Raw genomic sequence first — 24,662 nt, 5'->3', positions numbered from 1 at the left:
CCATTAGAAAGAATGACTCTTCTCTCTACCTTGGTATGCTGTAAGAGATATAATGGCGATATGCTGATAAAAAGCTCTTCGCGCCTGGTGTTCAACGCAAGAGCTGTCTGTCGAAATGCTCCAGCTGTTCAATCCATCGCTCGCCGAAGCCTCCATGACAAGGCACAATCCAGTGGCCCAAGTCCAACGGTGGCTATCATCGGCTCCGGACCTGCAGGTTTCTACACAGCTCAGAAGCTGATGCGAACACTTCATGGAACCAAGGTCGACATGTACGAGCAGTTGCCCGTACCGTTTGGTCTGGTTCGATTTGGTGTCGCCCCAGACCACCCCGAAGTCAAGGTAGGCCCGCCTCGGTTGGGTGTGCCGCGTTCTTGACCATGCAACTCGATCTGATATCCACTAGAACTGTCAAGATACCTTCCAGGATGTCGCGGCTTCTCCCAATTACACCTTCATTGGCAATGTCCACCTCGGACACCAGCTTCCTCTTCCGCTCCTGGCCAAGCACTACGACACAATCGTCTTCGCATACGGTGCCTCTAAAGACCGCAGGCTAGGCCTCGAAGGCGAAGACAAACCACACATCTACTCTGCCCGGGCATTCGTTGGATGGTATAACGGTCTCCCAGAGTATCGAGACCTAAGTCCAGACCTGCAAGCAGGAGAGACCGCCGTTGTAGTGGGTCAGGGCAATGTTGCATTGGATGTCGCAAGAACATTGCTGAGCAAAGTCGAGGATCTGAAGAAGACCGACATCACCGAATATGCCTTGGAAGCTCTCTCCCAAAGTAACATCAAACATGTACATGTGGTTGGTCGACGAGGACCCATGCAGGCAGCTTTTACAATCAAGGAAGTCCGGGAACTCCTCCACCTGGACGACGTCAACTTTACTCCCATCCCCGATGAACTCTTTCCTCTGGATCTGAAGGCGTTGCCCAGGCCAAGACGTCGACTACTTGAGCTTCTCAAAAAAGGAAGTCCGCCAAATGAGAAAGCAACAAAGTCATGGTCTCTCGACTTTCTACTCGCCCCAAAGAGTTTAAAATGGGGAGCGGAAAACTCCAGGAAACTTGAAGGTGTTGTCTTTTCCAGGACAAAGCTCGAAGATCCTAATTCTTCGGAGTCGAAAGTCTCTTCTACGGACGAGACCGTCACTCTACCCACATCTACTCTCTTCCGTTCCATTGGCTATAAAGCAGAAGCAATACCTGGCATGGAGGAACTAGGGGCGAATTTTGATGAAAGAAAGGGCACAGTAGAACACGATGGTACTGGTCGAGTTATTCCCATAGAAACGGTTCCTCTCTCTGGCAGTGGCACCAGCAAAAGGCCTAGCCTTTACTGCAGTGGTTGGGTGAAACGGGGCCCTACTGGTGTCATCGCGTCCACCATGACCGATGCATTTCAAACCGCCGAAGCCATCATCGCTGACTGGAAAAAGGCCTTTCATAATGACGATATCTCATCTGTTGCTCAGCAGAATCTGGCACCCGAGAGATTGGGGTGGCAGGGTGTGCTCAGGGATGCAAAGACGATGCAGATCGACCTCGAACCCGTGCACTGGGACAATTGGCAAAGTATTGACAAAGAGGAGAGGAGAATTGGTGAGTCGAGAGGTAAGCCTCGAGAGAAATTCAGCAGCGTCGACGAGATGCTGCAGGTTTCGGGAAAGTGAATGCCCTGAAAACGAATGAGCAATAGAGTTTGTAGGATCATACGTGTGGATGTACAACTATCAGCAACTAGACTCGGTTTAATACAATACCATGGCTGGACAACGAGTATCTCGAAGTTTGCCCTCCCATGTGATGAACCTATGTGATACGAGGAGCCTCCAACCAAGGTCAAGGGAACACTGCAGCCGTTGAATAGTGTCCCTTAATCCACGTGGGCTTTTCGTACTCGTATGATTGCGAGTGTTGGATCCGCCCCTATCAGAAATCATCACAATTAGAACTTTCTGAAGAAAAGTTTGGTGGATCGGCCGAGGTGATTAGCGACCGGCTCGCCGACATAACCTATTTCCTAATGTATCTTTTGTGTACGGATACTCGTAGTTCATCCTTCATCACTCTGTGCCCGAGACTCCGCGTTTGCCAAGATTGCTATTTCCAATCGGCCCGGCAAGGGGGATCCTGATATCAATCTTAACGACGCCATCCACAAAAGACTTGTCCTTCTTAGGACCAAGAATGCATTCTGCTACACGTCAAGCACGGACAATCAGTCAAAGCAGACACTCCAGCGTGATTTCTGAATCCGACTCGTTGCCATTTTTATTATCAGCGTCCTCGAAGTCCAGTACGGGCCCAAGTACTCAGGTGCCCAGACAGTTATTGTGGCTTAATCATGAAACATCTCTGGGCCGTCCCCATCATCATTTCTGAAACTGGCCATGGCAGCTTCTGGCCCGCATTTCATCTTCCTAGCTCGACAGCCTTACTCTTTATGCCTTTGCTAGTGACAGACTAGCTTTGTTCTGGCGGACAATCCCCTATGCTGGCTCAGAGTTTCGCTAAACTCCTCGAGATACGCTTTTCGCTCTGATCTTCAACCTGACCCCCTCGACTCGACTTACCTCGCACACTCGTCACTTGACCCAATGCGATGTCTTTGTGGAGATCCAGGCTCATGGATGCCTCTATTCTAACCTCTGTCAGTCAGCGCCAGCCTCGAACACCATACCAGATCGGAATGCCCAATCCTACGCACACCCTTCGGCATGGGTTTTACTACCGGGATGTATGCTTGGCCCAGCACCAAGATACACCTGTAATCTATCCCTGACAGGCCATGATTGGACTGTTTTGGTACAGCCTCAGGTAGGCCGTTGATACTTAAGTACCTCAACTCCAAGTATCTGTTTTTGTATGCTCTCTGTCAGTCTTTGTTCTGCTTAACCATCACATTCGTTATTCATTGGCTAGAGAGCCTGGGGACCCTCGCCGTTCGTTCGTTCTTTATTCTCCTTGCGATTGAATCGCATATCCAATCCTTTGTCAAGCCTTTCGTTTATAGCTTCTATCCGTCGTTCCGGCATCTCAACTTGTTACACCTTTTGAACGCGAGTCGATCAGCTACACGGCTACACAAACTCGAAATGTCTCTTCTATTGGCTGCTGGCCTTATGGCCGCACTCGCCGCTTCCCCAGCGGCCGCGTTTTGGCGACTTCCCTGCAAGTCACCAATTGTTGTTGAACGTGCCGATCCGATCGTTCAACCGGGTCAGGTTTCTAACCATTTGCATACCATCATGGGAGGCAATGGGTTCGACTTCACCATGGACTATAACGATACTCAAAAGTCCACCTGTTCATCTTGCACTGTTATTGGTGACAACAGTAACTACTGGACCCCAACACTGTTCTACAGACATCAGGACGGAACGTTTGAGAGTGTTCCCCAGATTGGCGGTGCTACTGTCTACTATCTCCAGAGAGGTGGCAAAGATGAGAAGATCAAGTCTTTCCCTCCTGGCTTCCGCATGGTTGCTGGCAATCCATTCAAACGAGCTGGTGGTAACGATTTTGCAACCCAAGCTATCAGGTAAGGTTCTACGTACATTCAAGGGTGACCACATGGAATGATCTACTAACATGTCTGTGAAGTTACAACTGCCTTGACTACAGTGGTAATGGCAAACCAGAAACCCCCAACTTCCCAAATTACAACTGCCCCAATGGTCTCCGTGCTCAAGTCTTCTTCCCCTCTTGCTGGAATGGGAAAGACCTTGATGCTCCTGATCACAAATCGCATATGTCTTACCCTGCAAGTTCTTACAACTCTGGTGCTTGCCCGCCCGAGTTCCCCGTTCACCTCGTCTCCATCTTCTTTGAAATTATTTGGGATACCGCAAAATTCGCCGACAAGTGGTATGGCAATGAGCAGCCATTTATTTGGTCTCAAGGTGACCCAACTGGTTACGGCGGTCACGGAGATTTCCTTATGGGATGGGACCCAGACCACCTCCAAGACGCCATTGATCAATGCACAAATGACAGCGGTCGTGTTGAGGATTGCCCCGTCTTCGATCTCATCCCAGACAAGCAAGCCCAGGGCTGCAGAGTCCCATCAGGTGTCAATGAGCCTGTCAGTGGTATCTTGAAGGCTCTTCCAGGTTGCAATCCCGTACAGCCAGGTCCCAAGGCCGAACCACAGCCGAACACTTGTGGCGCCCCCTTCGATATCTCTTACTCAGGCAAGAAGGACTATACCGATCTTACCTCGAAAGGATGGGGTTACATGGGATGTGGTACTGACAACTACTACAACCGTGCCTTGACAGGTGCTAGTCAGTCCAACGACAAGATGACCAACGAGAATTGTGTTGCTTTCTGCGAAAGTAGAGGATTTTCTATCGCTGGTACAGAGTATGGCCGAGAATGCTACTGTAAGTCAGGTCGATTTGAAGAAAGCCTTCCCTCACTAACTGCTTGACAGGTGGAAACTCTCTACCAGACGGTGCCAAGCCCATTCCTGGAGTTGCTGGTAGCTGTACTATGCCTTGTGTTGGCAACACTGATGAGTTCTGTGGCGCTGGAGGTGCCATATCCCTCTACTCGAAGTGTTCCGGCGAATGTACGAACGCTGGAGGTGGTGCAGCTCCTCCTTCTACCAAGCCATCCACTTCTGCCGCTCAATCCTCAGCTGCCAGTACAAAAGCTTCTACAAAACCTGCCACACAGCCTACATCTGCGGCAGCCACCTCGCCTGCTCCGGTAACTACCACCCCTTCTTCTGATTCAGCGCCTTCGGAATCCACAGCCCCAGGAGACACTGTCTCATCCGATATAAATGCTTCGGGTGGTTCAGATGTCAAAGATACAGATGCCTCCATCTCTCCTGAAACAACCTCGACAAGCGGAGCTGATGCCGCAGCTACAAGTGATTCTGGTACCTCTGATACAAGTTCATCAACTGGTCCAGACGTCACAGCTGCAACAGAAACGACTTCACCTGATTCGAGTACATCGGATGAGGTCGTTACTTCAGTCATCACAGTTGTTAAACGCTACGTCGCCTCTCCGTATTCCCTGCTCCTAAGCCCAACGTCCATTAGCAATTAATCGTTCTTTCTACAACTATCAATCACCGAAGCACCAGCCCAGCCATATTCCCTACATTACCCTTGATATCAAGTCTTAAAAAAAAATACTAATATCCAACCCTTTTGATACAGATTGCAACTTCTTCCGGCAAACCCACCTCGGCACCACCTTCTTCCAGCAAACCTACCTCAGCAGCACCCTCTTCCAGCAAACCTACTTCGGCAGTACCTTCTTCCAGTAAACCCGTAGCGGCACCGCCGTCTTCGAGTGCGGCTGTAGCACCCTCTTCCTCAACTGTAGCATCGGCACCGCCATCGTCCACCTCAGGCTTCGCCTACGCCGGCTGCTTCGTCGACACCGTCACGCCTCGATCTCTTCCCCAGTGGAGCAACTTCAACGGCGACCACGTCACCAACGAGGCCTGTATAACCTTCTGTTCCGGACGCGGCTTCAGGATTGCAGGTACAGAGTATTCCGGCCAGTGCTTCTGCGGCAACGAGCTTACGACCGCGAAGCTCGATGACTCCAAGTGTAACATGGCCTGTACAGGTAACAGCAGTCAGAAATGTGGCGGTCCCGGCGCTCTCAGCGTTTACAAGAAAGCGAGCAGCGCTACGAAGAGAACAAGCTTCATGGCCAGAGATCTTCCGCATCTCGCTAAGCATGGAAGGAGATCAGCAGTGGGCCGATTGTGAGAGTATTGCCCTAAGCTTGTTTTCACTGTCGATTGGCTCATGCATTGGTGTGTGCATTGGTGTGTGCACGTGGACTGCCAGTCTACACTTCTTTGTGCACCGGTTCAACATTCGGATGCAATTGTTCCACTTTTCATGACGTTCGCATCATACACTTTTCGATTCTCATGATCTTTGTTTTATATATATGAAAATTTTTGTTTGGATGGCCAAAAGCTAGCAATATAATTGTATTGCCACAAAAGTTCTAAATCTCAGGCTCGTTAGACATTTTCTTTCCTTGTTTTCGTACAACAAGGCAGAATACTGACACTTATCTGTATTGCCTCCGATACCATCCATGGGTAGCGCTATCCATAAGTAGACAAGGACAAAGAAGAAAATCTCCCAATCCGAGTCCCGAGTTCCAGGATCAGACCCGGAGAAGGGCATTGCCTAAATGCGGACATTCACATCCAAAACCCCTAGCCTAGATCTGTTTCAAACTGAGGACGAGGCTGATTGGCGGTGGCCCCCTTGACACAACTTCGGAAGCCAGGAATGCATGACTATGTTGAAGCTCGGTTGAATGGTCAAGACTGCGCTTTGTGCCCCGTTGGAGGCTTCGCCAAAGGACTGGTAGTGAAGCAGTATGCGGAGAGACTCGATATATGTTAAAATGGATATTAAAACCTTTTTTCTCGATATATTTAAACTGACTGTCCGCATTTGCCCTCAAAGTAGCATATCTACCTGCTTTCTCTTTTGGACATAGCACAAGAACCCATACTCAACCTGACTGTTGGTGAGTTCATTATTAGAGACGATGAGCGACAGAACATGTGAGGCACGCAGTGCTTCGCTGAGTCAATAAGAAACCCGATTATCCCTCTACTTGACGCACGAGATGTTGTCAGACTCTCTTTGCTAAATCTTTCCACAGCGGGATTTCCCACATCCTTTCCTTTTTCGTTTTCTTTTCAGGAAGAATTCGACGACTGCTATGCTAGCCATCCAAATCTCAAATGCCGAAAACTTGTGACACTGACTATGCCTGTAGCAACTACGGGGGAAAAGGCTCCATGAAGTCTACTGTAGAAATCTGATCAACCGCGGGCTTCGGGCAATTTTACACGATAAGTCGTAGTTCACATACATTCGGAGGTTGAAGAGATGGGGAGAAATTGAAGTCTTTTCCCCCTTCCTAGCAAGACTGCTTGCCGGTAGTGTATGTATGATGTATCTCATGGGGCAATCGAGAATATTGATCCCTATGCTCGCTTTCAAAAAAAGACGCTCAAACCTTTACAAACATGTTAATCCCAAATCAACCACACTGCACCGCCGACCAGAAAGGCTGCGATTAAGATCGTGAAGATGGCTGCACCTGCCCGGTCCCCATCCGTGACGGGTTTACGTGAAATGGGATCGGGGCCGGTATTCACCCCAGTATCGGGCTTGCTCTCAGATGTCGCTCCGGAAGCCTGACTCAGGGGAGTCATGCCGGGATTGATCAAGTTGGCGCCGATGACAGCGAGTGCAGTCATCTATTCGATGTCAACGTTAGTCCGATACTCATCTTCAATGCATCTCGAACGTCCGGAAGGAAAGTCAAACTCACCTGTTCACCAACTCCCGTTCTACCGGTAGGCACATCCGACCACCATTGGGCAGAGCACATGTTCCCTGATGCTCCTCCCTTGCACTGTCTCGCAGCCCCGATTGCGCTTTCTCGTAGCTTCGGCATGATCCGGTCATAGGTGGATGGGACGAGTAATGCCGTGACCGCCATCCACCTGGACAGATATGCCTTGAAACTCTTCTGATCCTGATTGCATATCCCCTGCGTCTCGCAGTGGAACTCGACCATGATATTGCCCCCAAATTCCGCAGGGAAGTACAGTTGAAACGCACTTTCGAGGATTTCCTCCACCCGGTCCAGCCATCGAGGGTCTCCGTCCGTGTAGTTGTACATATAGGCTGCGCCGCCGAGAAGAACACCATAGTTGTAGCTCCAGATGAGGCGCACAAGAGCCTCTTCGCCCTTGCAATCCAGATCGGCATTCAAGTTATCCCAGATGTAAAGGATGCCATCACTGCGTTCAAACATGGGGGAACTCGCCATCCAGTCCCAGACCATCGTGGCCCAATCACCGTAGGTTTCATTCCCGGTGATATAAGCAAGTCGTGCCGCGACCTGGAAGTTTCCGCCATTCGAAATCATACTAAATCAAGTAAGTGATGTGAATTCCCGAACCGTGACTATTGCATCATGGCCGTCACATATGGAGAGGTGGGGTCGCCTCTGGAGGTTGCATCTCTGGCACTCACTTTTTCAGATTATAACCCTGGTTCAAAGGAACGACTTGCCACCTGAAACCACCACCACATGCATTTGTATCCCACAGCTTCATCTGGAAATTGTACAGCCCTTGCGCAAGGCTCAACCAACTTGGAGCGCCCTCTTGCTCTGGGAAGTTTGCCTCCACCGCGTCCAGTGCGCTGAATGCCCAGAACACCTGGTCGTCTACACCCATGCTGCTACTATGGTTGGGTGGGTTGAAGTTGTCTTGTGGTCCACGTTGATGGAGTATCGATTGCCGCACGTCGGCATTATGAGTTTCATCTCCAGTATACTGCCAATAATTGATCAATGATCCCCACATGGCACCAGCCTGCCACCAACAATAGTTGTCGGGTTCTGAAGGGTTACAGTTGAGCGAGCCCGGAAGTAGACCCGGTATCTGACCGGGCTCGTCGCCGGTGTAAAAGGTCATCATATCGTTGGCAATCTTGGAGGTGGCATCTTTGATCGACGATGGGGAGTCGAGTTGCAGGTCGATCGCTTGAGCGAGAGGAATTAAGGCGGTTAAGAATAGACGGTACATGGTGAGTGTCATCGTCTCATGCTCCTAGGTGTAAGCGAGAGTCTCCTTCCTCCAGGTGGTCCGAATGTTTGAGTGTATAGGTCAATCGATGAATGATCGAGCTTCGGTTCGAATTCGAATGTAAAATGTTTGCGAGCTTGATGTATAGAAGGAGGGTTAAAGAAGACAAGACAAGTACAGATTCGATTTCACGGCCTCACGATCCAGCGAGTAGAGCCAATAGGAAAGCAAAAACGAGGGAATAGAAGCGATGGAACGAAAGCTGATCCCTCGACACTACTAAATGAATGTTTAGCAATTAAGAAGTTTTGTGCCGGTTACCTCGAAGAAAACAAAGAATGAAAGGTGAAAGACGGCGATGAGGATCAATGCATGAAGTCCCTCTTTGTCGAGAGTTTGCATTTTGGTTGGCAGTAATCTCAGTATCGTACGCAACTGGTGTCAGCCAAGACAATATTGTTTCTAAGAATTGTCCAAGGATCAGTCGCCTCGAATCAGGATGGTGTCCGCCTTGAATCGGCCTTGGACGGGCTGGGCATTTCCTTTGTTTTCGGTACTCATCTCACCTGAATATCCACGATGTATGCTGCGCGGATAGTATATTCTTCCAGCCATAGCAGTGGTTGAACGTGTATAATCCCCATCTCATGCAAAACCCTGTCGAGACTCGAGAGGTCTGTGTCTCTGAAGGCCCGATAAAAGACAAACAATGCGTTTGCCGAGAGACGTGAAAGGCTTGGCAACACCTGCCTTGGCGACCACGTAATAGCCCAGCATTTCAAGGGGGAGGCTGACACTCCGGAGTACTTACAGCAAAGAGCAGATGCTGTTGTCTCCACTGATCGAGGAGGAGTTGCATCTTGGCGGGGCTGTGTTAGGCGTGTACCTACTCCGTTGGAATGTTTTATTGTCCGTTAGGTACCTACCCTCACCTCCGCTCTACCATTCCCCTAATTCCTCCTGAGTCTGACCAAGTTGACCTCCTAGCTCAGGTGAGCTCGGCGCTTAGCGGCGCATTCAAGAGTGGTACTATCGGCCTAGTATAGGAACAACAATCGTATATGGATAGTGTCTTCTAACGTTGGCTTTTGAGGAGCGGCCCCGTTTTTTGGAGTTGAGCGGAGTGGTTTTAGGCTGCGCAGTAGGTCTGCGTCAGGGGAGTACGAAGTAGGGGTCCTATCCATCCGTAGTTCAAGATCCCAATCTAGCGCAAGGGCAGAATTCATTATCGAAGAGGGCCTTCGCGAAGAGGTCGTCGGTGAACGGTGGTGCAGGTTAGTGCAAAGGTGAGCAGTAATGATTAAAAGCAGCGTACGTTTGAGCGCCAAGGCGTCTCCGCTTACCTTATCGTTTCCCGCCATAGAAATTCAACCATAGGTACACCTGCTCAGCCATGCTTTTGCAACGAATAAGTTGTCTGCTCAATCCTATGGCCAGCGAGGTTGATTGACGTTTCAGGAGCATTGCACTTGGCCATGACAGTTAGTGAAAATTGTACACCTCGACCAGCTTGGGACCAACAAACCTCTTGATGAAGTAGGATTCTGTGGAAGCACAATTTCAATACTCGATCGGGTCAACGTTACTCACATTCACAGCGGACATTGGGGTTTGTTGGCGTGCTAGTTAGCATTAAATTGATGGTGGAAGGAGACACCACTCCACTCACGCTCAAGAGGAGGCCTCCACCAACTTCTACGTGTCTGAGCACCCAAGAGTGAAGATGTCTATGCGAAGCGCCCAGAAAAGAGTATCGCCATGAGAGATACAGTTTTCATTTCCTACCAAACCCCTTGCTCTTGGACTTGGGACGAATCTGTAGACTCTGAGTTAGAGTAGATGCCTCAACATGAGACTACCATGGTTGCACACCACTCCGACGAACGACCTTTCCCACATCCGCGTCTCTTGTACCTTCAACAACATCGCGAATAAAAGTCCCGCCCAACGCAGGGTCCCCGGCTCCGGCCTTTTTATTCCTCTCCTGTGAGCCGCCCAACCCCGTCGCTAGATATCCTGGCGAGATCGCCCAGATCTTGACGCCGTCCTCTTTGAGTACGCGGACCCAGTCACGCATCATCATGTTCATGCCAGTTTTGCTGGAGCGGTAGGCCGCGACACTGAAGCCCTGCTTGGGCCATCCCTTGGCTGGAGAGTGGTTGATGGGAACTGACAGATCTTCGCTTTCGGCCATGGTGGAGGTGCCGCTGGTCACGAAAAGAAGCCGTGGGTCAGATGATTTTAGGAGCAGTGGAATAAATGTATGGGTCATGATGTGTGTGCTGGTCGTGTTCAGCGCCCATGACTTATTCCACATTTCCCGCATGCTGAGTTTGCCTTCCATGACTTGGCCGTCGAATGCGGCGCCTGGAAGTTTATCGTAAGTGATTGATACTTTTTTGCCTAGAGCTCAATGAGGACAGCATTCTCTTACCTGCATTGTTCACCAACACGTCCAGACGCCCATATTCCTTGGAAATGCGGTCGTATGCTTGAGATATGGAGTTGTCATCTTCGATATCTATTTGTATCGAGGTGACGGTGCTTGAGCTATCAGGAAACTGTGCTTGTACGTCTTTGACAGCAGCATTGGCTTTGTCTATGCTGCGCCCACCGAGAAGGATGGTATACGCCTTTTGCGACTGGAGCAAAGCCTTGACAACCTCTAATCCGATCCCAGTGTTTGCACCTGTAATAAAGACGATGGTTGTGGAAGACATGGCTGATAGAAAGTAGCAAAGTTGATGATTTTGTTCCAAGTTAGAAGTACTACGAGTATATTCCTCATCTTAGGAGGAGGCATCTAGCTCGGCATATATATACATACACCTACGTGGAAGGTTTTTGAAACGCCTCCCGCGCTCTGGCGTTAGGGACCTGAATCCGAGTACGTTGCTATTCTCACCGGAGCGAAACGTTTCGGGTAGCCGATATCAGATGTTGTTGGTTCAACTTTACTCAGAAGAAAGGTGTGCGTCGTTCGGCTCAGTAGCGATCATTTCCTATTAGGGTAATTTTCATCGGCCGAGTGAAGCTCTTTATCTGCGGTGGAAAACCATGAGGAGCGGGGCTCCTAGATAACCATAGGAGCTAAGGAATAATTACATTAAGGCGATCCTTGATGTCATGGACACTTAAGTCAACCGTGACTGTGCAGAAGTCTGAGGTTGACAGATGCACTTGACTGTCGACCGCCTAATAAGGGTGATGAAGTCGGAGTATCTTTCTCGCCGCATGAGACCTGGAGCCAGCCAAGAGCTATCACGTGACTGTAACTAGGCAACTGCGGAACGGATTTTCTTGACCGGAACAACTGCATGCCAAGATTTCGCGGCTGCGGGGCTTCAGCGGTGGAATGCCACTGGGCTACCACCAGAACTGCCAGTAAAAGCAGATCTCCATCCGCCAGTTGGATCCAGAAATTTTGAATGGTTGTGAATGCTCGCATCGTTCACTGATCTGGTTACCAGGCACTTTCAAGCTCATAAATTGTAACTTCCTTTTACTCACAACCATCACTCTAGAGGTGTTCTTCCAAGCGACACCTGCAAGTTCTCTGGAACCAATACCTCCCCTCTACCTCCAGTGAAAACGCTGCTGTAGCATATCCCCGCACAAAATTTCACCACCAACTCACCTTGATCTGAACCTTTCGAGAGAACAAGACCTCCGAATTTCAGATACAAAATGTCTGCAGAAGAAGCAGTCACCGATGCACTTCAGACACCTCTTGACTCCAATGCGCAGGCTGCAGAGGAAACCAAAAAGTTGTTAGCTGAGATGCAAAATGAGTCAGGCCCATCCGAGGCTGTCAAACACACCAATGGGGACACCAATGGCGCAAAGTCTGAGGACAAAGCTCCAAAGGAAGAGAAAGTAGATGCTGGCGAGAAGGATGAATCAGAGGACAAGCCGTCGGGAGACAGAAGTCGCGATTCAGACAGACACAGAGACAACCGACACCGCGATAATGATCGATCAGATCGCAGAGGTCAGCGTCCTAATCGCGGAAGAGGGCGAGGCGGAAATGATCGAAATGGCTATGGCAACCGCAACTACCGAGACAATATCAAATCCGTCTTCACCGACCAACAAGAGAGCTCTGATCCCGTCGCAATTCGCAAACAGGTACCGATTCAATAGTCACTCAGACTCTTTACTTTGATGCTAATTTGCTCAGGTTGAATTCTACTTCTCCGACTCCAATTTGCCCAAGGATAAGTTCCTTTTCGAGCAAACTGGTGGCTCTGAAAACAAGCCCGTCCCTCTTTCAGCCATCCACTCCTTCAAGCGAATGCGCCACTTCCAACCCTTTTCCGCAATTGTTGATGCACTAAAAGAATCTACTTTCCTCGAGCTTGCAGAAGATGACACAGCTGTGCGACGCCAAAAGGCTTGGGAGCCAACGGTTGACAACACCGGTGCTATGCGAAGAAGCATCTATGCCAAGGGCTTTGGCGAAGAAGTTCCCAGTACCCAATTCGATATTGAGGCATATTTCTCCGAGTTCGGCGCTACCAACGAAGTTCGCTTACGACGTTCCGATGAGAAGCTATTCAAGGGTAGTGTATTTGTCGAGTTCGAAACTGAAGAGCTCGCCAAGGCATTCCTCGAACAAGAGAACAAGCCCAAATTCAAGGACAACGATCTTCAGATCATGAGCAAGAAGGAATACTGCGACAAGAAGAATGAAGATATCAAGGCGGGTAGACTCAAGCCCAACACCACCCTTGAGAAAGGTGGCAGGCCATATGACCGAGACCGCCGAGGTGGTGATTCCAAGCGCAAGCGTGATAACGAAGACAACCGTGACTGGAGATCTCGCCGAGACGAAGACCAAAAGCGCGGGTTTGGAAATGACAGACGTCGAGGTGGAGGTGATCGCCATCGCGGTTCAGGTCACGGAGGTGGCAGATCCAGTGGCCCAGCAACGGATGACCGGTATGTTATACCACTATTATTTGTTTCCAGCATACATGTACTAACAAAGCTTCAGGGGAATTCCCACTGTCAAATCGAGCTCAGCAGAGAATGAAAACGCTCGAGATGATGCCTTGGCAAAAGCAAGAGCAGCTGTCGAAGCCGAGCAGAAGAAGGAAACTACCGAGAAGGTCGATGTGGAAGCCTCAGAGACCAAAAAGCGAGCCCGAGAGGATGACGATAGCGCAGACGCAGACCGAGAAGCAAAGAAAGTCGACGTCAAGGACGGACCGGTCGCTGCTTCTTGAACCAGATCTCACGCCCCACCTTCTACTTGTGCAAAGGATACCAGGAGTTGACTATCATTATGCGGCGGCGGGTTTTCAAAATTCAGCAAGTGTATTGTGCATCCTCTTGTTGTTCTAGGGCAAGAGCGATGAGGCTTCTGCCATTGCTCCGCTACAAAGGCCTGTCCGATGTCAGGGGCCACACCCATTAAAAGGCGTTCGGTCTTGAGAGAAGGCGTTACCAGTCAATCATGATTAGTGTTGTCAGAATCTAGATAATGGTTTCCAAATGCTCCCAATCCTAACACCATACTTCTGGTACTGTAGCTACTCTATTGAAATCCAGGTACAATGCAAATGGTCCATGTCGGTGTCATCCCACGTTCCAATCTCTCCTATCAGTCGTCCGCCGGTGATGTTTGTGATCTGTCCACTAATCCTGGTGTTGCGACTGGGACCGCAATCCAACTCGGTGATAGCAATGAAGGTGGTGGGGTCGCGAGCTTGAGGATCTCTTAACCATGGGGAGGAAAAATTCCTCACTTCGTGTCGTTTAACGATTTGCACAGAGCTCTTGATTCGTCGTCCATCCTCTTCTGCATCATAAGCCAGCCAGTTGACCCGGGCGTTCTTCCATACGCGATCGGCCCATGTATCAACCGATAGTACGAAGCCATCATGTGTTATGCGAGCAGCCCAAGTCCTCAACGAGCGCCAGCCATACGGAATATCTACTTCTGTGAACCAACAACAAACGATTGGATTCCTTTGAAATGGTCGAGAAAAAGTAACAGCTGTAACGGCTAGCGATCTGGAATCGTTGCGCACCGTAGAGGTGTCAAAAGTACCGGTCTCAAAGTGGATGCCATTCTCGGGAAGCGTGAGCCACGACATCTTGAGGTCCCAAGGGACACAATTGCCAAATGTTCGAGCGGTTGCCTGGAACCCATCAGCGGCAATGTCGACGACATCGAAAGCTACTCGTGGGCCTGCTGCATCCACAACATTCTCACCGTCCACGCAATCGATATGGCTGAGTCCGTAGATCATCCGTGGTGGGTTTGTAAATGGGGTACTGAACCTTACAGCTATTTGTGTGTTTTGTCCCATCTCATGTGTCATGCCATGGTCCGAAGCTGAAATACATCCATTTTCTGAGAGTACAGAAGTGTCGACCGATTTTGGCGATTGCTTACGGGATGGTGTCCGAGCGGGAAGTGGGACCTGCGTCTGATGTAGGGAGCGGTTTGAGGGAGGAACGAAACCTTGATCTTCGACTTCTTCGAATTCCGACTCGTGCTCTTCGCGTTCAATATCAAGCTCTCTCGCCATGTCAATCACTTCAATATCTTCCAAGATCAATGTGTTCTGTCTTGATAAGACTTTCGTCGCCGAATCTATGAGCTCCTTTGAATGGCGAATGAAACGGGCGTCCTCATCGTCGTCATCTTCTCCAACCCCGTTGCCATTGACAGATTTCCTTTGCATCAATTGCATTTCCAGGTTTTTCGCCAATTGATCGATTTTCGAACCTAACGAATTGTTCACTCTGTCCGACGAGTGACCGGTGACAAGCCTAGTCAGAGCATATTAGATGTGCAAATCCAAGCACCGCAACAGAGACGTACATATTGATGACCCCAAGGGCAACCTGCAAATCCGATTTGTGGGACGAAAGTCTAGCCTGCAACCTATCAAGGCTCTCATGCTTTCTGTAAAAGCGTATTTGTCTGGCTGATTTCCAGAGGAAGTTGTCAGGGTCATCCCTCCCGCTCAGGCTCTCAAGAATCAGCAGCACTTCAGTGCCACTTATTTTGCAATCCGTGAGCAATGCTATCACATGGTTCAAGAAGATCGCATTGTCTTTGGCTGCCTGCAGAGATGGCTGAACAGTGGGGTCTTCGAAAGCGGTAGTGATTGAATTGACAATGGACATCAAAGACTGGATTTCATTTCCGAGTCCCTTGAGGTTCGCATCGATCGCTTTTGCATCCTTCACAAATCTCCGAATCAACATGGAAGCCTTGTATAGCAGTTCTGCCACTTGAGTAGCCGCGACTGTTGCGGAAAGAGGATCCATTTCAGGAGTCCGCTCTCCAGTCGGACTGTCAAGGACTGATATGGTCAAGCACCGCTTTAGTGTGCCGTAAATGCTTCGAGGTAAGGAGCGGTAACTATAGTTGCTATCTCAACGACGTGACCGAAGCGTGCCAGCACATTGGTGCGGGGGAGTGCGAATAGGGGAATGTTTCAGTCTTGTCTTTGTGGCTTGACACTGGTCAGCTCCAAATCTCTATGAAACACAGGGGGCCTTACAGTATTCAGTCGCGATTGCGAACCCTCCAACACGTGTGTTTGAGGACTGCTATTCCTGGAGTTCACAGAACTTGACTACCTAAGGTTGGAATGCATCAGCATAATCGAGGTGTGAAGATCCTGAAGTTTTAAGGTATTCAACTCTACACTGGTAGACCTTAAGGTTCTTTGTCCCCTTCCGATACCGATACCGATACCGTGAGCAGGATTTGGAAGGCCCACAGATTTTTGTGACAAAGCAGGTGATTGAGCCAGTGCACGAGCCAGTATCTTGCCCATTAATGCTGGGTATGGAATGACTCAGTATGAGTATGGTACGCGTGTGGCTGCGCATTCAACCACCTACAGCGCATGGCAACGCATCTACACAAAGTCCGACCGGAGTCCTATGCCGGCACTCTGTGTTTTGACAGATCGGCCGGCTTGTCCGTCATGAGCTAGGAAAGTAAACTTGATTGATCCAGCAACGGCTCTTTGCTGGCAGCTTCAAACTTTTCCTGGGGGAAAAGAGGGAAGGGCATCCATAATGATGTCGCAAAGCGGAAAGCCAGCCGCGAAGGACCGTCAATGAGAGATTTTGCTCGGAATGGCAGTGCTTGCTGTGTCCGGTATATCTTTGCCTCCGGTGCGAATCCCAACACGAAGGACAGTTGGGAAGACAAATATATCAACCCATGAACGTGGACGGAGCCGGGGCAAGCATGAAGAAGAAAGAGAAAGCAAAGGACATGGAGGGAATTCTGACGTTTGGTGCATTGGTCGTGGCAACTAAAAGAAGGGTGAGCCTGAAAGAAGAGGCGAGGGAGAGAGCAAAAAGAGAGTGCCATGGACAGAACAGGAGGGCTAGAATTGATTAAGACATCTAGCATTGTTGGTTCTGGTGACTCTCAATCAGACTCAAGCGTAGAGGCAGTATGTAGAAACTCTCTGGAGATTTACAGTGAAGTGGATTTCTTCTGACTGCCTGGAATCTGAAATGGGAAGTGATTTTACACTCGCAGCCTCGCAGCTTTCATCAATTTAAGCATGCCGAACTTTCGTTCTAGCCAAATCGAAAGGCTACTGTGAGTTGTGGTCGCTTGTCCAAACAAGACATTCAGGTGGAGGAGCAAGAAACTTATTGATATCACTTTAAAGAACCGGGACAGGGTTGGACCGGCTTCACCAAGGCCCTTCGAGCCCCTGAAAATCAGACTCCAGTCACGTGCCAATTCTCCAGCCAAATGGAAGAAAGTTTCTCCGGCGGCCCCGGCCTTCAAGTTGAATTTCATTCTCATTCTTCAACGACAAATCCATCACCCACTCTTATTTACGACAGTGACGAGCCGTGGCTGAAATTTTGCGAATGTGGTGGCATCGAGCCTCACATTCATTCGGAAACGATGAATGGCGCCGGCGAGACAAACTCCGGTAACAATGTTGCCGCCACCAGCAGTACCACGACAACGACAACAACAACAGTAGCGACACCAAGGCGAAATGGACCCATGCCGAATTTCGTGCAGGTCGCCAAAAGCTATGTCTTTGAACAGGAGATCCAGCAGTGTCTCAAGGAGACTGGTGTCAGTCAGGCGAGAGAGGACAGCATGAGACTGGCCGGTGTACAGTGGATCGAAAATGTCCGGAGGGCGTTGAAATTGTGAGTCGAACAATTGCGGCGCGACAATTCCTGTCATCGGGATTCTTGGTTCTCCAGGAAATGTTCTAATAATGAAATTTATGGGCTGTTGCTAACGTTTCAAACAAGACCGGTCAGGACATTCAATACCGCTGTCATGTACTATCATAAATTCCGACTACAACATTCTGATGGAGAGTACGATTTCGTGGTGAGTGCGCAAAACTCAAACTCTTGAGGATCTGTTAAATTAATCAGGTTTCAATTTAGCATGCTGCTGCTGCCGCTCTCTTCTCTGCATGTAAAGTTGAAGACACATTAAAAAAGTCGCGAGACATTCTCTGCGCCGCACACAACCTGAAAGCCGGTCGACACGAGCAATTATCTCCAGACGATCAGGTAAGTCAATGATGCATTATTTTCTAAATGACAGATCCGCTAATACCTTGCGACCTAGTTCTTCGAACACCAATCCAGAGCCATCATCGGTCTAGAACGCCTCATGTTAGAAGCATCCGGATTTGACTTTCGGAGTCGTCATCCACAGGAACTGCTCATCAAACTGGCAAAATTTTACAGATTTGAAAAGACCTCGCAAGTTGTCAAGACGGCTTACTCCATGTCTCTCGACCTCTACCGTACCTTTGCACCCCTGAAGCAGCAGTCGGCCACTCTCGCTTTTGCCTGTCTGGAGCTCGCAGGAAGACTGCTGGGCGAAGAGCATCAGGAGATCTGGTCCGGTGTGGACTACTCAAGTTGGAAAATCAACCGGGCGCTCGTCATGGGTAGGTCACATCCACGCCCCGATTCTCTCGTTCCTGGGAAGACATGACTTGAAAGTCATAAAATCCATCATCTAAGCACAAGCTAACAAGAGACAATCTCTAGAAACCCTACTCGACCTCCTTGAACTCTACACACACCACCGCAACCAAACGGCCATCGGCCCCGAATTCCCCGTCGACGTATTCCTCTCCGTACGCATCCCCCTCAACCAAGAATCCGAAGCCCGCCGCCTCCCGCGTTTCACGGAATGGCTCAAAATCCCCAACGAGAAGAACGTCTCGGGCTATGGTCCTGTGGCTCTAAATGGTGCAGCCAATGGTTCCCATCATTCCCGCTCCTCAAGCAAAAACGTCAGCCCCAAGGATATGACGAGTCCCAGCACGAACTCGAGTTCTGGCCCGGGCAGTGGCAGTACAGCTGCCACCAGCGTCCCTGGTGCTAGACCGAGAATTGGCGAGAGAGGGCGCGAGGGCACGATTCGCTTCATCCTCAATCCTGATCGCGAAAGGGAGGAGAGGGAGATCGTGGACACGTTTCGCAGGGCATAAAGCGCAAAGTGTAATGATTTGTAGTAATATGGATTTTCTAAGCTAATGATGGCCTCCCCGTGGCTGATGATGCTCATCCCCCCTAGTTTAATGATGGTGCTTTCTAGACTAATAATAGGCCTTGCCAATTTGATGCTAATGATGGGGTTTCCAGTACCAACGAGAGGACTTGGGCTTTGATTCGCCCGGGGAGAACGTCTTCGATTTGCCCGAAAAGGGCGCCTTGAACCTACCCAAGAAGGGCCTCTTGACTCTGCCCACGAAGGGCGCCCCAGCATCTGTGCACGGGGAGTGCACCGTCTCCAAGTTTGCGTCCCACGTGACCTTTGTTCGTTTACACTACAAACTGCTCAACATGCTGGCCAACTCCGCTTTGGAGTATTTGACCACCTTTCCCTTCCCCTTGTCGACCTCATGGTAACGGTCCCAGAACCGCGTGTATAGCGGTTCGATGAGGCTCTGGATCTCGCGGGCGACAGAGCTTCGCACTTCGTTCTCCATGTGCAAGGATTTGTGGCGGACGATGAGCTCATCGAAGGCCGTGTTGAACAGCTTGAACTTCTCCTTAATCTTGTCTTTGTCTTTGTAGCCCAGTGATTTGATGATCTGGGTGCTGTCGATGGCACCCGCCGCGGAGGACATGGGTCTTGATGAGGCTGATGGGCCCGAGGTGTGGATGGTGTCGAATAGGTGGCCTGATGGTTCCCGCCATGCCGACATGTACAATGACGAGGCCGTCTTACGGTATGCATCCAGTTTGGTGTTGTGTGGGCTGATGGCCAGGTAGCGGGCCAGGTCCGGGCTGGAATTGACGGCACGGGTGATGACGGCGACGGTGTTGAGGAGGAAGATCCCCTGGAGGCCTTTCGTGCGGTGGAGTGTCGTTGCCCGTGTGCTGAGGGTGGAGAAGAGGGACTCAATGATATCAAGGAGGTAGTGCGAGAGCAAGGTTGGGTTCTCCGTCGAGGGTGTCAATTCGAGGTTCAGTGTGGATTGTGAGGCTGCGGCTGGTGCAGACCGCCAACTACCTTCTCCCATTGCAGATAAGAGGACCAATAATGGACGTTCAAAATTTGCCAGGTTTTGCAGTCGTGTGGCTGTTTGGGTGACGAGAGGAACAACGTTGCCGTCGGAAGGAAGGGTGGCTATCGACTCGGCTTGTCTCTTCGTCTGTGAAAGGATTTCATTCAGTGATGATCGTGCAGTGTCTCGGAGTGGTCTTAGAGCATCGGCGAACTGGGTGCGTAATTGGCCGGTCCGTTTTTCGATTCGATATCCAAGAGGGGTAATGAGATCAAGGATTTCGTATGCTAGGAAACAGTCGTTCATAAGACGAGATTTGATAACGCCGTTTAGCTCAGCCAATGTCCGTGTAAATGTAGCGATTGCTTTTCCGCAAGTCAATGTGAAGATGCGGCCACCGTCGTCACGGAAGATCTTAGACGTGTTTTCTGCTTCGGCGATGAACATACCCTCGATTGCGTTGGCGTAGGCTCCAATACCGCTAGACCCTTCACGATAGATGCCAGTATCGTTTGCTCGTCGTTTTGAAGTGCTGATTGAAGCTGCCGCAAGATTCTGAAGGCTATTCTGAAGGTAGTCACCTCTGATCTCAGCGTATATGCGAGCGGCAGCGTCATCATCTCGTTGTCCCATTCTTGCTGATTGAGCTCCGGCGGAGAGGAGTGCCATTGCCATCGGTCCAAGAGTTTGAATTTTCTCGGGAGATATCGTTGGGAATGGGATCTCTTTCGTGATGAAATGCAGGGGTTCAATAGTGTTGGCATCTTCCTGCAGCATCTGACGGTATGTGTCATGGAGTTGATTGACGCCAGTCGATAGAAGAGTTTGAAATTCGGATATGGCTTGTTGGTTTGATCTCATGTTGGATGAACTCATATCTTTCAAAGCTTTCTCGACGCGTTTCAAGGCATTGAGATACTGGGGCAGGCCAGCATTCTTTGGGCCAGCACGAATAATCCCTTCTTCCCTGCCGCGGGCATCGAGTGGCTGTCTAAGCTTCTCGATGGCTTCATTGACCTTATCAATGTTTCGATTTGTGACCTGTAGCTGTTGAGTGTTGCTGTATATTGGGCCAATTGCTTCCACAACAATCTTGCCACTTGTATCAAGACGCGTCAGGCTGGCAGCAATACGCTTGGTGATATCTTTGGTCTTTGTGAGTGACGCCAATAAGACTTCCACCTCGGCGCTTTCTTCCGCAAATGCAGCATTGCGAGACCCGGCCATCTTGGAAGAGGCGGAGATGCTGTGCAACACTGGAAGGTACTGTTTTCAGCGCCACTTGGGACTCAGGCAGTAGTTTTAAATTTGACCAGGAGACAGCGAGTGTCAGAGAGCTGGCTCAGATCACTTTGGATAAATTCGTACACCTTTCCGTTTGTAAAGGATACGAGCGTGTCATGTCTGAATAGTATCATGTAGAAGTAAGACTCATCCTTTCAAGTTGGACTGGCTAACGCGTGCATATGAATATTGATCAGTATTTGTTTGGTTTCTGCCAGGCAAATAGGTTATTTACCACACATAAAGCCCGAGGCAACTGGCAGTAGCTTCAGGTTTCAAGGCATCTAGTTTCGAAATGGCATGTCAACTTCAACTTCGGATTAAGATTCGGGGGCTTCGAGCTAGATAATCCGCTTAGCATGTGGCTAACCAGCTTCGGTCTAGACCAGGAACAGCTTCCGGATCAACATATTTCCAAAAGCTTCGACGTCATGTCCAAGTGAAATTCGATTCAACATTTCTGGTTTTCGGTATGAGGTAAGGACTGGGATGCGCAAAGCAAACCGGTTTTCTTCTGTTGCCTCAGCTGCATTCTACCTGTATAAGGCGACGTGAATACCAGCATGTTGTATCATCAGCGTTGAATCACTGTCTCTGCAGCGCTCCCCGTCACCATGAGCGCTGCGAGGCTCCTGTCACGGAAGCCCTTGCATTATGCTACGTTTGCAGTGGCTGCGGGTGCCGGCATTTACACCACTCGGCGTCAGACATCTACTATCAAGCTCGACAGTCCATTGAGCAAGACCTCCGTACCTACTGCCAATTCACCAGAGTATAGCAAACGAGTGCGAAGCCATTTTGATCATCACCAGAACCCCGAGCATGCCTCTAAGAAAGGCGATGCCGAGATAATACGGAAAGTCAACGATCCTGATACATATGGCCCGGGCTTCGAAGACGATGATGATAACGCTTGGGCAAACTTCTCACGAAGTTTCAATACTGTTAGGGAGGGCATCGAAAGAATACAATGGACAACCGTGGGCGACAAGATCACGGAACTTGTTATTCCTAGTTGGGCAAAGTTTCTGCCAGAAGGGCTCGAAAAGTTAAGATTCGAGCTTTCCATGCAACCAGGTACTTTAGCGGACGAAATATGGGAAGAGGCACATGACCCATCAATCAACCCTGAAATTCTATGGAACGCCACAGTACGTGTAGGTGAGACACTGGGAAAGGACGAGCTGGATTTTCGTCGCAAGAGAAAGGCATACATTGTCAAGGCCCTGGCCAGATATCTCGACATTGACGAGCAAGAGATAGACCCCGAGGATGTACCAACCATTGCCGTCTGTGGTAGCGGAGGAGGGTTGAGAGCACTGGTAGCTGGCGCAAGCAGTTGTCTCTCTGCTCAACAAGCAGGACTTTTTGACTGCGTCACATACACTGCTGGCGTTAGTGGTAGCTGCTGGATGCAGACCATCTACTTCTCCTCACTTGGAAAGCAGAACCATGCAACGGTCCTGAAGCACTTAAAGTCAAGGATTGGTACCCACATCGCATTTCCCCCTGCCGCAATGAAATTGGTTCTATCCGCCCCAACTAACAAGTATCTTTTGAGTGGCTTCGTAGAGAAGCTCAAAGGAGACCCAGGCGCCAACTTTGGTCTGGTGGACATATACGGTGGCCTTCTTGCAGCAAGACTGCTGGTGCCCAATGGGGATCTTAACGTCCAGGACCATGATCTAAAGCTGTCCAATCAACGGATATACCTTGAAAATGGCGAACACCCTATGCCTATATACACGGCAGTGCGGCATGAGATCCCTGTAGACGAAGCGGAGCGTGAAGAGGCGAAAGATAATCTTGCACTCAAGCAGGAAATCAAAGACAAGGCTAGAAAAGAGGCCTGGTTTCAGTGGTTCGAAATGCATCCATGGGAAGTTTGGTGCGAAGAGATGGGTGCAGGCATACCAACATGGGCTTTAGGAAGGCCCTTCAAAAATGGCCAAAATCAGATCCTTGAAACGGGCGTTGCTATGCCTGAGATACGACAAAGCCTTCTGTTAGGTATCTGGGGTTCAGCATTTTGTGCGACACTATCTCACTACTATAAGGAGATCAAACCTCTGCTCCTAGGCATAGTTGGGTTTGCAGGTATCAATGAGCTATTGGAAGGCAAAAATGACGACCTCGTCAAAATCCACCCCATCGAACCAGCAACGATCCCTAATTTTGTTTACGGCATGAAGGATCAATTACCATCGACATGTCCAGATTCGGTTTTCCAGAGTGATCATTTGCAACTAATGGATGCCGGCATGAGCAACAATTTGCCCATATACCCGCTTCTCCGCCCTGGGAGGGACGTGGACATAGTGATTGCCTTTGATGCATCGGCCGACATTCAGCAAGAGAATTGGCTATCTGTTGTGGATGGCTATGCCAAACAACGTGGCATCAAAGGCTGGCCACTTGGCGCTGGCTGGCCTGGCAAATCCTCGAACTCAGAGGAGACCGTGCAAGTACTGGTAGAGGCGCAGACTGCAACAGCGCAAGATGCTGCGGCCAAAATAGCAGAAGCAAGAGAACAGGGGAGAAAGGACAAGTCCGTGGAAGATCAGCCAAATAACCAAGGTGTACCAGAAAGCCCCACCACTGGTGACAGTCCGGACAAACAAACAGAACTGGGCGCATGCAACGTTTGGGTAGGAACGAAGGAAGAAAGGATCAGTGATGAAGAGCCGCCGCCATCTAAGTTGCTTGGTTGGGACGATCCCAGGGACTCTACATTTCACTTGACCAGCCCAAGCGCAGGCATAGCGGTGGTCTATTTCCCATTGCTGCCAAATCCGAAAGTTGAAGGTGTTGATCCAGATAAGAGCGATTATCTTTCGACATGGAACTTCATCTATACCCCTGAGCAGATCGACAAAGTTGCTGAGCTTGCAAAGACAAACTTCGAGGAGGGAGCGGACATCACCAAGCGTACCGTGCGAGCAGTTTATGAGCGTCGGAAGAAGCAGAGACTGGAGCGTGAGGCTAAGCTAAGGACCAAAGTATGGAAGAACAAGCTCAGAGAGCACGGAGACAGTTTTGCAGGAAGCTGATGCTGGCATGTAACATGAGTTTGATTGTATAGATATAGATAGTTTCGTTCACAAAAAAAAATCAAATAAGTCTCAGAATTGTCCATTTAATCCTCAGCTGTGCTGTCCGTAACAAGGCTGAGGATGTCGGCAGACCTGCCCCCAATTTCTCCGCATGTGGGTTGTCACGTACCTCCAACCTTTGGACGTTGATCTTAACCAGATATCTATGTAG

General features: G+C 49.8%; 9 protein-coding genes across 9 annotated transcripts; 5 read left to right on the top strand and 4 right to left on the bottom strand.

The window, feature by feature from the left end:
- Positions 1 to 60: 60 nt before the first annotated feature.
- Positions 61 to 1,681, top strand: LTR84_002287 (uncharacterized protein; the record flags this gene model as incomplete). Its single annotated transcript, XM_064845901.1, has 2 exons — positions 61 to 342; positions 407 to 1,681. 2 exons carry the CDS (start codon positions 61 to 63, stop codon positions 1,679 to 1,681), a joined length of 1,557 nt encoding a protein of 518 aa, XP_064706755.1.
- A 1,425-nt stretch (positions 1,682 to 3,106) lies between these two features.
- Positions 3,107 to 5,072, top strand: LTR84_002286 (uncharacterized protein; the record flags this gene model as incomplete). The annotated part of the gene is made up of 3 exons (XM_064845900.1): positions 3,107 to 3,552; positions 3,615 to 4,396; positions 4,447 to 5,072. 3 exons carry the CDS (start codon positions 3,107 to 3,109, stop codon positions 5,070 to 5,072), a joined length of 1,854 nt encoding a protein of 617 aa, XP_064706754.1.
- A 1,972-nt stretch (positions 5,073 to 7,044) lies between these two features.
- On the bottom strand, positions 7,045 to 8,616 carry LTR84_002285 (uncharacterized protein; the record flags this gene model as incomplete). The annotated part of the gene is made up of 3 exons (XM_064845899.1): positions 7,045 to 7,275; positions 7,350 to 7,953; positions 8,060 to 8,616. The coding sequence occupies 3 exons, from the start codon at positions 8,614 to 8,616 to the stop codon at positions 7,045 to 7,047; spliced, it is 1,392 nt and encodes a 463-aa protein (XP_064706753.1).
- A 1,855-nt stretch (positions 8,617 to 10,471) lies between these two features.
- Positions 10,472 to 11,336, bottom strand: LTR84_002284 (uncharacterized protein; the record flags this gene model as incomplete). Its single annotated transcript, XM_064845898.1, has 2 exons — positions 10,472 to 10,983; positions 11,051 to 11,336. 2 exons carry the CDS (start codon positions 11,334 to 11,336, stop codon positions 10,472 to 10,474), a joined length of 798 nt encoding a protein of 265 aa, XP_064706752.1.
- Positions 11,337 to 12,303: 967 nt separating this feature from the next.
- LTR84_002283 (uncharacterized protein) lies at positions 12,304 to 13,844 on the top strand (the record flags this gene model as incomplete). Its single annotated transcript, XM_064845897.1, has 3 exons — positions 12,304 to 12,744; positions 12,797 to 13,557; positions 13,613 to 13,844. The coding sequence occupies 3 exons, from the start codon at positions 12,304 to 12,306 to the stop codon at positions 13,842 to 13,844; spliced, it is 1,434 nt and encodes a 477-aa protein (XP_064706751.1).
- Positions 13,845 to 14,150: 306 nt separating this feature from the next.
- On the bottom strand, positions 14,151 to 15,903 carry LTR84_002282 (uncharacterized protein; the record flags this gene model as incomplete). Its single annotated transcript, XM_064845896.1, has 2 exons — positions 14,151 to 15,399; positions 15,452 to 15,903. 2 exons carry the CDS (start codon positions 15,901 to 15,903, stop codon positions 14,151 to 14,153), a joined length of 1,701 nt encoding a protein of 566 aa, XP_064706750.1.
- Positions 15,904 to 17,521: 1,618 nt separating this feature from the next.
- On the top strand, positions 17,522 to 19,091 carry LTR84_002281 (uncharacterized protein; the record flags this gene model as incomplete). The annotated part of the gene is made up of 5 exons (XM_064845895.1): positions 17,522 to 17,778; positions 17,887 to 17,968; positions 18,028 to 18,156; positions 18,215 to 18,542; positions 18,646 to 19,091. 5 exons carry the CDS (start codon positions 17,522 to 17,524, stop codon positions 19,089 to 19,091), a joined length of 1,242 nt encoding a protein of 413 aa, XP_064706749.1.
- A 339-nt stretch (positions 19,092 to 19,430) lies between these two features.
- On the bottom strand, positions 19,431 to 21,341 carry LTR84_002280 (uncharacterized protein; the record flags this gene model as incomplete). The annotated part of the gene is made up of 1 exon (XM_064845894.1): positions 19,431 to 21,341. One exon carries the CDS (start codon positions 21,339 to 21,341, stop codon positions 19,431 to 19,433), a length of 1,911 nt encoding a protein of 636 aa, XP_064706748.1.
- Positions 21,342 to 22,012: 671 nt separating this feature from the next.
- On the top strand, positions 22,013 to 24,448 carry LTR84_002279 (uncharacterized protein; the record flags this gene model as incomplete). Its single annotated transcript, XM_064845893.1, has 1 exon — positions 22,013 to 24,448. The coding sequence occupies one exon, from the start codon at positions 22,013 to 22,015 to the stop codon at positions 24,446 to 24,448; it is 2,436 nt and encodes an 811-aa protein (XP_064706747.1).
- Between the last annotated feature and the right edge of the window lie 214 nt (positions 24,449 to 24,662).

The sequence above is a fragment of the Exophiala bonariae genome (assembly GCF_035927105.1).
Source record: "Exophiala bonariae strain CCFEE 5792 chromosome Unknown scaffold_12, whole genome shotgun sequence".
NCBI lineage: Eukaryota > Fungi > Ascomycota > Eurotiomycetes > Chaetothyriales > Herpotrichiellaceae > Exophiala > Exophiala bonariae.
The sequence above is the reverse complement of the archived record's forward strand: the minus strand, read 5'-3'. Positions and strand labels throughout refer to the sequence as shown.